The sequence below is a fragment of the Hetaerina americana genome, unplaced genomic scaffold (assembly GCF_022747635.1).
Source record: "Hetaerina americana unplaced genomic scaffold, ioHetAmer1.1.p SCAF_31, whole genome shotgun sequence".
Taxonomy (NCBI): Eukaryota; Metazoa; Arthropoda; class Insecta; order Odonata; family Calopterygidae; genus Hetaerina; species Hetaerina americana.
Genome location: NW_027286886.1, coordinates 1,167,744 through 1,181,570, shown reverse-complemented (window position 1 = coordinate 1,181,570; position 13,827 = coordinate 1,167,744). Strand labels below are relative to the sequence as shown.

Below are 13,827 nucleotides of genomic sequence, written 5' to 3'. Positions count from 1 at the left end.
TTGCCATTGCAGTAATGAGATTATTAACCGAGAGGAATATAGAATACAATCAGGACGCATTTTTTGCATCCGATCATCATTTGCATCAGATGCAAAACATGCCCTATTTTCAAAACCAAAATCCCATCCCTCTCCCACCCGCTTTTTAACTCTCTCCCACCAATTCCCTCCTCTACTTGCACATCTAGCAATGTAGTGTACCTTCTGAAGTGCCAACTCTGCCCTGCCTATTATATTGGGCAGACCACCACACCCCTCAATATCAGAATCAACAACCACCGAGCCTGATGCAAAAACTCTTCCTTAATTGATATGCTCCCTATCCCCAAACACGCCTCCGAACACAACACTCCCTTTGATAAATGCTATAGTGTATCCATCATAGCATCCCTCCCACCCTCTGATCCTCATCTGAAACTGAAAACATTAGAGCAATTCTTCATCTGGCTCTTGGAGTCCTGGAACTGGCCAGGAATCAATATTAGGCACTATTTACCCTGCTCTAATTATATTTTCATCCCCCTTCCGCCCCCATCACCTTCGACATTTTCCCCACCCTTCTAACGCTGCCCCTCCAAACCCGTCCCTTCGGAATTCTCTCCCCACCTTCCCCTTCCATCCATCGCTCCAGCCCTCGTATTCCCTTCAGTTTTGTCCCTCTCTTCCTTGATAAAGGTGGCAACGACCACCGAAAATTCGAAAAATAGTGAGTCTCTTTTTTATGTGTTTCTGTGTTTTTGTCTGTGTCCACTAGTGCTAAGTGTTATACATTATATATATATATATATATATATATATATATATATATACACATATATATACATATATATATATATAGAAAATGACGTAGCGGAAGACAGCTTAGGTCCAGGCATACTAGACAATGAGATACAAAGGGCATTAAGGGAGATGAAACTAAGTAAGGCCGTGGGGGTAGATAACATTCCCGTGGAACTTTTAAAATGTTTAGGAAAATGTGGGAGGAAGAGGCTATATGGGCTTATCCGTAGCATTTATGAGGAGGGAATCTGGCCGGAAGACTTTGTGAGAGCAGTTTTAGTTCCGATTCCGAAAAAGGTAAAGGCCACGTCATGTGAGGACTATAGGACAATTAATTTGATATCCCACGCAGCTAAAGTTGTTCTCAGGATCATAAACAAACGGATAGAGAGTAGGGCAAATGATTACTTAGGGGATGATCAGTTTGGGTTTAGGAAGGGGAGAGGTACGCGTGATGCCATTGCAGTAATGAGATTATTAATCGAGAGGAATATAGAACACAACCAGGAGGTATTTGCCTGTTTCGTAGATTTCGAAAAAGCGTTTGATAGAGTGAATTGGGAAAAACTAATGAGTATATTGCAGAAAATAGGAATATATTGGAGGGAAAGGAGGCTAATCCGCAACCTGTACATGTCTCAGACTGCTCAGGTGCGGGTGGGAAACGGGGAGTCAGGATGGGCAGTGTTAGGAAGGGTTGTAAGGCAGGGTTGCCCATTATCACCGTTGCTGTTCAACCTGTATGCAGAGGAAATGATCAAAGAGGCATGGGAAGAACTAGAGGTAGGAATGAAAGTGGGCGGGGAATTCGTAAAATCAGTTAGGTTTGCTGATGACCAAGCTTTAGTTTGTCAGTCAGCCAAGGGGCTGCAAGCATTGCTGAGTGAATTGGAAAATCAGTGCGACAGGTATGGGATGAGAATCAACATTAATAAAACAGAGGTTATGCGATTTTCTAGAAAGAAAAAGGGCAAGCTTAACATTAAAATAGGAGGGCAAAAACTAGAGCAGGTAGAACAGTTTACGTATCTCGGTAGTGTTTTGGACCAACACGGTCAAAGTAGTAGGGACGTAAGGAGAAGAATTGCGCTAGGCAAAGAGGCTTTCACAAGGAGGAGGGAGTTGATGACAGGGACTTTGAGTAAGGATGTTAAGAAAAGACTCGTAAAAACTTTGATATGGAGCGTAGCTATGTACGGTGCGGAAACGTGGTCATTGAAGCAGGAGGATAGACGTAGACTGGAGGCTTTTGAAATGTGGGTGTGGAGAAGAATGGAGAGGGTAAAATGGACAGAGAAGAAAACAATTGAGGTAGTACTTGGTATGGTGGGCGAAGAGCGGGGTCTGTTGGGACCAATCCTATGGAGGCAGGAAAAGTGGATGAAGGGGGTGTTGACCGGCAGTGGGATGTTGAAGACTGTGATAGAGGGTAGAATGTTGGGCAAAAGAGGAAAGGGGAGGAACAGGATAGGGATGTTGGACGGGATGAAGGGAGGAAGAAAGTACTCAGAGATGAAGAGGGACCTGATATAGAGTAGGATGATGGATTTTGTTTTTTTGTTAGGAGTAATAAAATATTTGTTTGGTAGTTGTGTCCATCCAAAAACCTACCTTAACCGGTAGATTACCTTAAAAAAAAAATATATATATATACATACATATATATATACATATATATATATATATATATATATATATATATATATATATATATATATATATATATATATATATATATATACTAGCTGAATACCCGGCTTTGCACGGGTTAGGGAGAAACAATAATATAAATATACTACATAAATAAAAACAACAAATTACAAAGTACAATAATACACTACTTCATACAAATTTAAGAATCTTTTTTATTTAACACCTGTTTTTTTTTAAGGTAATCTACCGGTTAAGGTAGGTTTTTCGATGGACACAACTACCAAACAATTATTTTGTGACTACTAACAAAACACAACCCTAAATTCTACTCTACACCAGGTCCCTCTTCATCTCTGAGTACTTTCTTCCTCCCTTCATCCCGTCCAACATCCCTATCCTGTTCCTTCCCTTTCCTCTTTTGCCCAACATTCTACCCTCTATCACAGTCTTCAACATCCCACTGCCGGTCAACACCCCCTTCATCCACTTTTCCTGCCTCCATAGGATTGCTCCCAACAAACCCCTCTCTTCGCCCACCATACCAAGTACTTCCTCATTTGTTTTCTTCTCTGTCCATTTCACCCTCTCCATTCTTCTCCACACCCACATTTCAAAAGCCTCCAGTCTACGTCTATCCTCCTGCTTCAATGACCACGTTTCCGCACCGTACATAGCTACGCTCCATATCAAAGTTTTTACGAGTCTTTTCTTAACATCCTTACTCAAAGTCCCTGTCATCAACTCCCTCCTCCTTGTGAAAGCCTCTTTGCCTAGCGGAATTCTTCTCCTTACGTCCCTACTACTTTGACCGTGTTGGTCCAAAACACTACCGAGATACGTAAACTGTTCTACCTGCTCTAGTTTTTGCCCTCCTATTTTAATGTTAAGCTTGCCCTTTTTCTTTCTAGAAAATCGCATAACCTTTGTTTTATTAATGTTGATTCTCATCCCATACCTGTCGCACTGATTTTCCAATTCACTCAGCAATGCTTGCAGCCCCTTGGCTGACTGACAAACTAAAGCTTGGTCATCAGCAAACCTAACTGATTTTACGAATTCCCCGCCCACTTTCATTCCTACCTCTAGTTCTTCCCATGCCTCTTTGATCATTTCCTCTGCATACAGGTTGAACAGCAACGGTGATAATGGGCAACCCTGCCTTACAACCCTTCCTAACACTGCCCATCCTGACTCCCCGTTTCCCACCCGCACCTGAGCAGTCTGAGACATGTACAGGTTGCGGATTAGCCTCCTTTCCCTCCAATCTATTCCTATTTTCTGCAATATACTCATTAGTTTTTCCCAATTCACTCTATCAAACGCTTTTTCGAAATCTACGAAACAGGCAAATACCTCCTGGTTGTGTTCTATATTCCTCTCGATTAATAATCTCATTACTGCAATGGCATCACGCGTACCTCTCCCCTTCCTAAACCCAAACTGATCATCCCCTAAGTAATCATTTGCCCTACTCTCTATCCGTTTGTTTATGATCCTGAGAACAACTTTAGCTGCGTGGGATATCAAATTAATTGTCCTATAGTCCTCACATGACGTGGCCTTTACCTTTTTCGGAATCGGAACTAAAACTGATCTCACAAAGTCTTCCGGCCAGATTCCCTCCTCATAAATGCTACGGATCAGCCCATATAGCCTCTTCCTCCCACCATTTCCTAAACATTTTGGTAGTTCCACAGGAATTTTATCCAGCCCCACGGCCTTATTTAGTTTCATCTTCCTTAGTGCCCTTTCTATCTCATTGTCTAGTATGCCTGGACCTAAGCTGTCTTCCTCTACGTCATTTTCTTTTTCAATGTCTAACTGTGTTGGTCTGAGTTCTTTACTATACAGTTCTTCTATATACTCCTTCCATCTCTCTTGGATCTTTCCTGCGTCAACTATTACCTTACCCGCCTTATCTCTAACTATTAGCATAGCTCTTCCTTTCTTACTTCCCGATAACGATTTAACTTTGCTGTACAGCGCACCGATTTCGCCCTTCCTCTGGAGACTTTCCATATCCTCGCACTGCGTCTTCCACCATGCGTCTTTTGCCTTATTTGTTGCCCGCCTCAATTTATTGTTCAATTCTTTGTACTTCATTTTGCCTAATTCTGTATTCATATTCTTCCATTTTCGCCGCTCATCCATCTTTGTAATCATCTCATCCGTGATCCATGGTTTCCTAGTCCTTTTAGCGTTAACGGTTCCAATAGTGTCTTTTGCGGCTTTAGACAACCCTTTTTTGATCATTTCCCATTTTTCTTCGATAGTAATAAGCCCTTTACCATCCTCCATTATTTTCTCTACCGCCTGTTTGTATTCCTTCCTTTTCAAACCATTTAATGCTTCTACACTCCATTTTCTAACTCGCCGCCCCTGCCTTATCTTTTTGAAACGGACGCTACATTTCATAACAACTAAATTGTGGTCTGAGTCCGCATCCGCTCCCGGAAAGCTGTGGGAATTTATCACACTATTCCTAAACCTGTGTCTAACCAGGATATAATCTAGCTGATATCTTCCTGAGTCACCTGGCATTTTCCATGTATACCTGCGTCTTTTGTGGTGTCTAAACCAAGTGTTGGTGATGACTAACCCCTGTCTCCTGCAGAACTCAACTGCTTTCTCCCCGCGGTCATTCCTCGTGCCTAAACCGTAGTCGCCCACCTCATCACCATCTCTTCCTTCGCCTACCGTCGCATTCATGTCCCCCATCACTATCAAATGTTTCCCTGCTGGAACACACGCGATCATGTCCTCTAACTGATCGTATATCTTATCGACCTCTTCTTCCTTATGGTTGCTCGGTGGCATGTATACCTGAATAATAACTAAGTTCGTCGGTTCTGCTTTTATCTCCACTAGTAGTATTCTATCCGTTACCTGCTCTATGTTGACTACGCTTCTTCCTACCTCTTCATTTAATACTATGGCAACCCCTCGTTGGCTCTCGTCCCCACCGCTGTATATTATTCTATACTTATCACTCCAGTAATCCCCGCTATCTTTCCATCTCACCTCGCATAGACCAAAAATATCTATATTTCCCCTTTCCATCTCTCGCTTAACATTCTCCAATTTCCCTGTCCTCATCATTGTCCTAACATTCCACGTTCCTATTCTAACTAATTTTGTCTTCTTCTCCTGCGTCTTCTGTCCTGCTGCTGCTGGTTTTCCCTTGCAAGGGTTTCGTGGGATGACGACCGCGGAAGCCTTGCCTCCCCCGCTGCCGGGCACGACACACGGCCGATTGGGCCGAGCCCCGTGGTTGCCAGGACTCAAAATATCTCTATTGTCCATCATATTTTTCTAGGGAATGATAATTGAGGTGGTTTCCCGTTGCCTTCCTCAATAGTGTTTTTAACGTGACACCATCACTCACTGGCCGCCCCACTGGGGTCAGACGCCATTGCAGCCGCCTCACTGAGGAACAGACGCTGCGTGGACTACCTTTCGTCTGGCTCCTAACCTTCGACCTATCTGGCATGGGTGACCCTACCAGGAGCAATAATTATTACTCCCGCCAGTACAGCTCTAGGGGTCATCGGAACGCACAAGCCCTTCCACCACGTCAAGGTTGTAGTCCGGGGAGGGAACACCTGTTTATAAACTACATTTTTTCTTTCATATCCAGGAGAAAGAATATATAAATTTTTAGGCGAACCTACTCTGGAGCAAGCAACATAAAGTTGCCCGTGGCTAAAACATGGCGATCTTAGATCAACACCACAAAACTTTAAAGACTGTCCCTGTGATTTATCAATGGTAATTGAAAAAGCTAGCTGGACTGGAAACTGTAATCTTTTAAAGTTGAAGGGAAGAGCAGTTGGGATTAGAGGTATCCGTGGAATAAAAATTATTTCACCTTTCCCTTTTCCAGTTAAAATGACTGCCTAGATTATATTTTTCGTTAATTTTGTCACACACAATTGTGTCCCATTGCAGAGTTTTGGTGGATCTAAATTTCGCAATAAAATGATTGGAGATCCTACTTTAAGTATAAGGCGATGTTGTGGCAATCCAGCTGGATCAAGTGAATTTAGGAATTCCGTTGGATAATTAACGGCTTCGTCAGCATCCACTACCGACCGATTTATATTCAATCACATCTCCTGGTAGCATGGCTAGTATCTCCTTGTTAATTTCATTAACATCATCGTTCTTAGGAGCAAGAATGGCTCTTTCTCGCAACCATTCTAAATTTTTATAATTTTTATTAACGTTAGGATAGACTGCTTGTATCATATCGCGGACAGTTTTCACCGATACACATAAATCTGATGACAATTTTATCATACCAGATGCTTCAATAACTAATCTATCTTCTCCAATCTCCAAAAGTTTATTTGCAAAATTTTGAGCATTCCCATCTCTTAAGAGGATTCGCATGTTTTGTTTAAGGCTAATTTCTTGGACATGATTCCATAGAACAGAATGTTTTTAATGGGCATAAATTTCATCGGCTGGAGTCGATTTTGGAATGACAGGCAGAGTTTGACGGAAGTCTCCACACAGGAGTACCAGAGCTCCTCCTATTAAACTGCAGTTTCCTCTAAGATCTTGAAGTGTTGCGTTGAGGGCCTCAAGAGATTTTTTATGAGCCATCGTACACTCATCCCATACTATCAATTTACATTCTATAAGAACTTGTGCCTGGCCGCTTGTTTTATTTATATGACATGTGGGATTTTCTTGTCGGGAAATATTAAATGGCAACTTAAGGGCAGAGTGGGCTGTTCTTCCTCCTTCCATTAATGTCGCTGCAATACCTGAAGATGCAACGGCTAGAGCAATTTCTCCATGAACCCTGATTTCAGCGAGAACTAAATTAATTAAAAATGTTTTTCCCGTGCCACCAGCAGCATCAAGAAAAATGATACCTCCTTCTTGTTTATCTACTTGATCCATTATTGTTTCGTACGCGAATTTCTGATCTTCATTAAGAAGTGGCTTTTTATCCGCGATGTATGCTTCTAAGTCTAAGACATTGTAGCTAGTTTCACGTCTATAATCTGGATAAAATACACCCTGTTGATCTTGTACAGGTGCAAAAAGACGGAGTTCCACTAAAGTCTTGTTAACCTTGGTGATACACTTTTCCTCCAAAATAATCAAAGTTTTATTAAAAATGTCGGAGTTAAACCTAATATCCAATGTAGGATTTTCACTTCGAACTTTAGCCAGTATATCCTCACTCATTGACTCTTTATATTTTTCCCATATTGCTTTTGGGTTAGATGGATTACAGGAGGTTATTATGATGGCAAACAAAATTCGGATTTGTCGTGGAAGAGAAATAAAACTAGCCTCTCGCAATGAGTCTTCCCAGTGTTGATCTCCTTCTAGCAACCCTAAATTCTGGCAAGCTTCTCTGAATGTCTCACTGATTTCTCCGTTTACCGTTCTTAATTCTGCAAATGAGCGAGGTCTTCTAATGGTATGTTGTAGCATTCTTAAAAAATAACATTCGGCGTTGTTAGGATGGACTGTGTAGACTCGACCCAATGCGTCACATGAATAAATATTATTCTCAGGATCAAAGTTGCCCATTTTTCTTCTACAAAAGACTTTCTTTGATGTATTCCACGTATAATATCTCGGTAATTCTGAATACAATAGTGTTCTTGCAAAAGTATCCTGCTGGCATAGTTGGAAAAATGCTGTTTCTATGACAGCAAAAAAGTAAACAAATTACATACGAGGGTCATCCGGAAAGTAGTACCCGTTCGTGAAATAAAGACACAAAAGTAAATATTAACAAACATAAAAAATTTTATTTGAAAGAGGATACTTTAAACTACTTCTCAACATAATCTCCAAGCAAATTAAGGCATTTGTCATAACGTGTGACAAGTTTCTGTATTCCTGCTGCATAGTCCTTCGCCGCCAGCTCATTGAGATACGCGAGGGACCCATCTTGCACAAATTTTTGCATAATGCAGATGGTGTTTAACAATTTCATGAACAATTGTTCGAGAAACATTGGGAAAATGCTCACAGATGTCATCAATTGTGACGCGCCGATCGTTCCTCACGAATTCGTCAACTGAGCTCACCAGTTGGTCTGTAATGACAGACGGTCTCCCCGAACGCTCATCGTCGTGTGTGTTCCCCCTCCCCATGCTGAAGTTGCGACACCACCGCCGAACAGACGACTCGTCCATTACATTGTCTCCATACACCTCCTTTAATTGGCGATGAATATCACATAGGCGAACGTTTCTTGCATTGAGGAATTTAATCACTGCCCTCACTTCACAACTGGCGGCGTTCTCAATTTTTTTAAACATTGTAAACAATCACAGAAACAACACAGGCAATGCTAGCGTCACGCAACTTGGCTCAGAGAAGGCAGACAAGCCACTGAAGCTATCTGACCTCGTCCAGCGGCTACTCGCGTCGTCAGCACTTCATGCGGCACGAACGGGTACTACTTTCCGGATGACCCTCGTACATACAAACAAACACTCTCCTTTATACATATAGATATATATATATATATACAGGGTCGCACCCAAAAGTGGTAGGACTGATTTTTTTACAAGAATTTTATTGACGATATACTTACATCGGCTTAATAATCTTCAAAGTATGCTCCTTGAGCTGCTACACACTTAGTATAACGTTTCTCCCATTCCCCGTACGCCCGCTGGAAATTTTCTTTGGGGATGCCGTTGATGACCCTCGTCGAAGCCTCTTGAACGGCCTTTATCGAGTCAAAACGTCGTCCTTTGAGCTGTCTTTTCATCAGGGGGAAGAAGAAGAAGTCCGGTGGTGCCAGATCGGGAGAATAGGGCGGGTGCGGCAACGTGGCAACGCCGTATTTGGCCAGGAGCTGTCTGACGACGAGCGCGCCATGGCAGAATTTTCGGCACCATCTTGGCGCACACCTTGCGCATGGCCAAATCCTGTGAAATAATGCGTTGGACGTTGGATGCAGACAGACCCAACTGGTCTGCAATTTCTTCACTGGTTAAGCGTCGGTCTGTGTTCAGCAGTGTCCTCACTCTGTCCACATTCGTGTCGGTTCTTGCCGTCGACGGCCGTCCGGAGCGATGGTCGTCTTCAACGAGCTCCCTACCCTCTTTAAACAACTTGTGCCACTCAAATACTGTGGAACGGCTTAAGGCAGTGTCCCCATAAGCCTGCTTGATCATATCGAGGGTCTCAGTTGCCGTCTTCGCACAAAACTTCACGGAATAACGTTGCTCTAAATTCAGATTCATTTTGTTTTTCGACGCGGACAAAAAACTTGCTTCACTAAAAACGGTGTCCTCACTCAACGACAGCCCGCAGGCGGCTGAGGTTGGTTTCGGTCTGTTGCTAAGAGCCCCCTCCACCTTACCCTGCCAGGCAGACTCCCTCCACCGCTCCGTTCGCGCCAGAGAAAATCAGTCCCACCACTTTTGGGTGCGTCCCTATATGTATATATATATATATATATATATATATATATATATATATATATATATATATATATATATATATATATATATATATATATATATATATATATATATAAATTAAACTCAAAATTAATTTTTTTAAAAGGCATAAATATTTTTCAAAATCACTTGAAACATTTCAGTGCTTCCAGCCACCTTCATCGGTGTAAGTGGTGTAGTTGATGTTAAGAGCAGAAGAAGATTAGGTATTGGGTGGAGGTTGGGTTAATTGCAGGGCAGACATTATGGTACGTGGGCATACGCTATAGACATAATTTTGGTTACCATTGGTATAACAAAGGGGTATACTTTATGACTTTTTATCGTATGCCTCTCTTTTTAACGTTACCCCCCTCCCCCAATCCCCCCACTTCTCCTATTGTTCTCGGACAGGTTAGTTGAAGATGAGTTGTTGAAAAAAGACTGATTCGACTAAAACAAGGAAATCGATTGGTGCACATTTCACAGATAGGAATGAGTGTGGGAATCTTTTACTCACCTGTAGCGTATACTGGGAAGCATTTTTCTCGTCGGGCGTCACGTATACCTCGAAGAGTGTATGCACCTGGTAAATAGCCAATTCCCCGAGTAGCTTGTGGAGGCTGAAGTTGGAGGCGTCCCACTGGGCCCGGCGAAGTAGTGGCCAAGGTCCTAATTCCCCATCAGACAAGAGCGAAAATACTGGAAGATCTTCGTACTGCTTGTAGTGAGATGTGCGAAAGTCTGTAAACCAGTCAATGGTCGTAAAGAAATTCATAAGAATATATCAATTTGGCTTAACTGACGGAAATTTGGTAAATTTTAAATCAAGTTCATGAAACATCTAAATTTAAATTTTATTCCCTCAGAAATACTCATCAATTCCCTGAAATAAGAAAGAATTAGAAAATATGTCAAACACCCTATAAAGAAAATATACTGCATTGAAACTTTACATGTGCCATTTTACCTAGTGAAACCATTCTTCGACGTGAGGTTTCTTTAGGGTACACGAGATTGGTGCGGCCATGTGTGCCAGTAGGTTAATGAGGCAATTAGTTGAGTTGACTAACTATTACCCCTTCCTCAAATAATTAGGTCATCCTTCCCGGTTTCAACTAGCACATGGTTTCGTGAGTATTACAAAATTTGATAAGGGCGTTTCACCCGACTTTAATGTATTGTCCATTTTTAGTTGGATTAATTATTTGATTTATTTTTTATTTAATTATTTGATTATTGGATTTTAGTTGGTTAAATAATTTAGTTGTAGAAATAAGTCAATGGTATTAATTATAATGATTAAGAAATTTTTTCTATAATGGCTGAAGACGTCCATTTGAGAATTGGTGGGTAGTCAACTAAAAAAGGAATGTGGATCATTGACGAAAGGTGCATTGGAAACTCTTACCATATGGTGGAGTGACGGACTATTGTACCTCGTCGCCTCTCAAACAAGGTGGACATTTAGCAGACGATGAGCAAAGGGAGCATGGGATGGTTTGCCCACTTTGACCAAAAGAGTGCCATTACAGTACTGCTTAAGGCTCTTCCAACTAATCAATTTCGAGTGAAAGATTCTAATATATTTAACTAGATGTTTTAAAATTAAGATTGGTACCAATACATTGTGCTGTAAAATTAAGACCTGACTAGAAAAGGGCGCTGAAGGCTCAGTTACCGAACCCGACTGTTGCTACTCCAAATGAGATAAATACGTTTCCTTTGAATGTGAATTAAATGCAAATTACTTAGAGATGGTACACAAGAAAGATATCGAGAGAAAAGAATTAATATTTGAAAAAGATGATGTAGGAGTTCATGTTCGTGGGCCCAAAGAAGTTGTCGATGTATCGAGCCTAAGGGAGGGGTTTTGAGATTTGGTTTTACAGGAAAGTGTTCCTAGGGTGGCCAATGAAGAGGTTGGCATAGCAACCGGCCGTACGAATAATTGTGGAAGTGCGTAGAGTATCTAAGGAGGTTATTATCCGTTTATATTATCAAATCCTAGTCATTTATTTCAATTTTTCTTCTCGAAATTTTTCAGACCTTCCATCTCAGGATCCTTTGCAACGTTCTTAGACAGCGACATCCACCTCCATTGCAAAACATTTATCAATTCCGTGCAAAAGCCAATAAATAGTCAGCAATATTACCATTTCCTCAATTGGCATGCATTTCTTACTAAACGCTCCATAAAACTTTCTCTCCCCGTTCGCGTTCACCACGTGTCTTCACGCCCCCCACAGCGTATAAATAAACAGGAGACCTCCACTAATTCCTTTAGAGTACACGCGTGCGCCTAAAAACCACATAATAGCAGAGTTATAACCCGCACTGCCAAGTACTCGCACATTCCACGGTACCTCTACCTTATCCCCAAATTGTACTTACGATTTTTTCACAATATTTGACAGATTATTAAGGATATTTCCCACATATTAAATAATAATGAATCATCTTTACTCTAATCTGCTCCCTTTCATTTAAACCTCCCAAATTTTTCCCCAGTATTTTCATTTTATGCCCGCAATTCGCTCATATCTGTCATATCTTCTACATTTCCTACCGTAGCAGCGTGCAAAGTGGGAATGATGCCCCTTTTCCGCTTTAACATTTCTTCTTTCGAAAAAACTAATACGTCAATTTCAGAATAGAAAACAAAATTTACTGCCTTTATTGCAAATTCAGCCAACGGCATTACCCAGGCGATTTCACCACCACCATTTCCCGGATCAACAATATTATCTGTATGCTATTGGGATCCCACGTAAAAGGTAGGATTTGGAATTGGTATTGCATATAAGATGGTCCATTGAAATATTTCCCTGCCTCTCCTGACATCCAAAGATATAATCCGTCCTTCTTCAATTCCAGATTCTTCCTTCCCCACCTTCATTCCGTCCAACATTCCAGTCCTATTTCAAGACATTCCTCGCTTGCTTAACGCTCTCCTCTCTATCACAGTCCTCAACTTGCCACTCCCAATTAAAACGCTCTTCATGCATCTTTCCGGTAACCTTAAAAATTTTTTTCCTCCCGTGCCAATTACATCCTCGCTTGATTTTTTTCTGCCCATATCATCTTCTCCATGCCCACATTTCAAAAGGCTCCCTTATGAGTCAGTTGTCTTACTACAGGGACCTGTTTCCATGTCGTAAAAACCACGCTCTATGTAAAAGCTTTTAAGGACCATTTCTTATTATCCTTACTCAACTTCCCTGTCATTAGTTCCCTCCTCTTTGTGCAAACGTTATTGCCTAAAGTAATTCTTCAGCCTATATCTCCCCTATTTTGATCATTATGGTGCAGAACACTTCCAGGGTAGGTAAACTGTTCCACATGCCCTACTTTATGAACTCCTATTCTGATTTTAACTTGGCATTTTTCATTCTTTAAGACCGTATAACCTTTGTTTTACATAAATTAATTCTTATCGCATACCTATCGTATTGACTTTCCAATGCGTCCAGCAATGCATGAAACCTCATGGCTGACCGATAAAGTTTGATCATCCACAAACCGAACTGATTTTTATCAATCTTCCACCGACTTTCATTATCATATATGATACTATCTTCAGTTCTTTCCATTTCCCTCTAGACGTTTTCTCCACATTTGCGTTGAAAAGAAGCGATAATGGTGGTAATAAAAGTGATAATGGTAACCTTACCTCTTTTCCTAGCACTTGCCATGAAAAACTCAATATCCGGCAATCGCACTTGATAAGTCCAAAAATTCAAATTAATCAACATGCATCCGCAATGAGCATGTGCGGATTTATGTTGACTAATCCGCAACATGAATCAGCACATGTTGCGGATTAGTCTGCTGTTCCGCTTATGAACCCCTATTTTCTGCAATTCCTTTATATATTCCACCCAATACGCCCATTCAAACGCATTCTAGAAATCAACGAAACTGACAAATACATCCCAATTATATTCCAAGTTTCTCTCTAGTAGTG

General features: G+C 41.3%; 1 protein-coding gene across 1 annotated transcript in view; it reads right to left on the bottom strand.

The window, feature by feature from the left end:
* Positions 1-13,827, bottom strand: part of LOC139691243 (neprilysin-1-like) — a gene marked incomplete at its 5' end in the record, with an annotated part of 132,659 nt that overhangs the window by 73,968 nt on the left and 44,864 nt on the right. Inside the window, one exon of the mRNA XM_071588988.1 lies at positions 10,381-10,604. Within this exon, the coding sequence (XP_071445089.1) occupies positions 10,381-10,604 (224 nt within the window). The remainder of the gene's footprint in view (positions 1-10,380; positions 10,605-13,827) is intronic.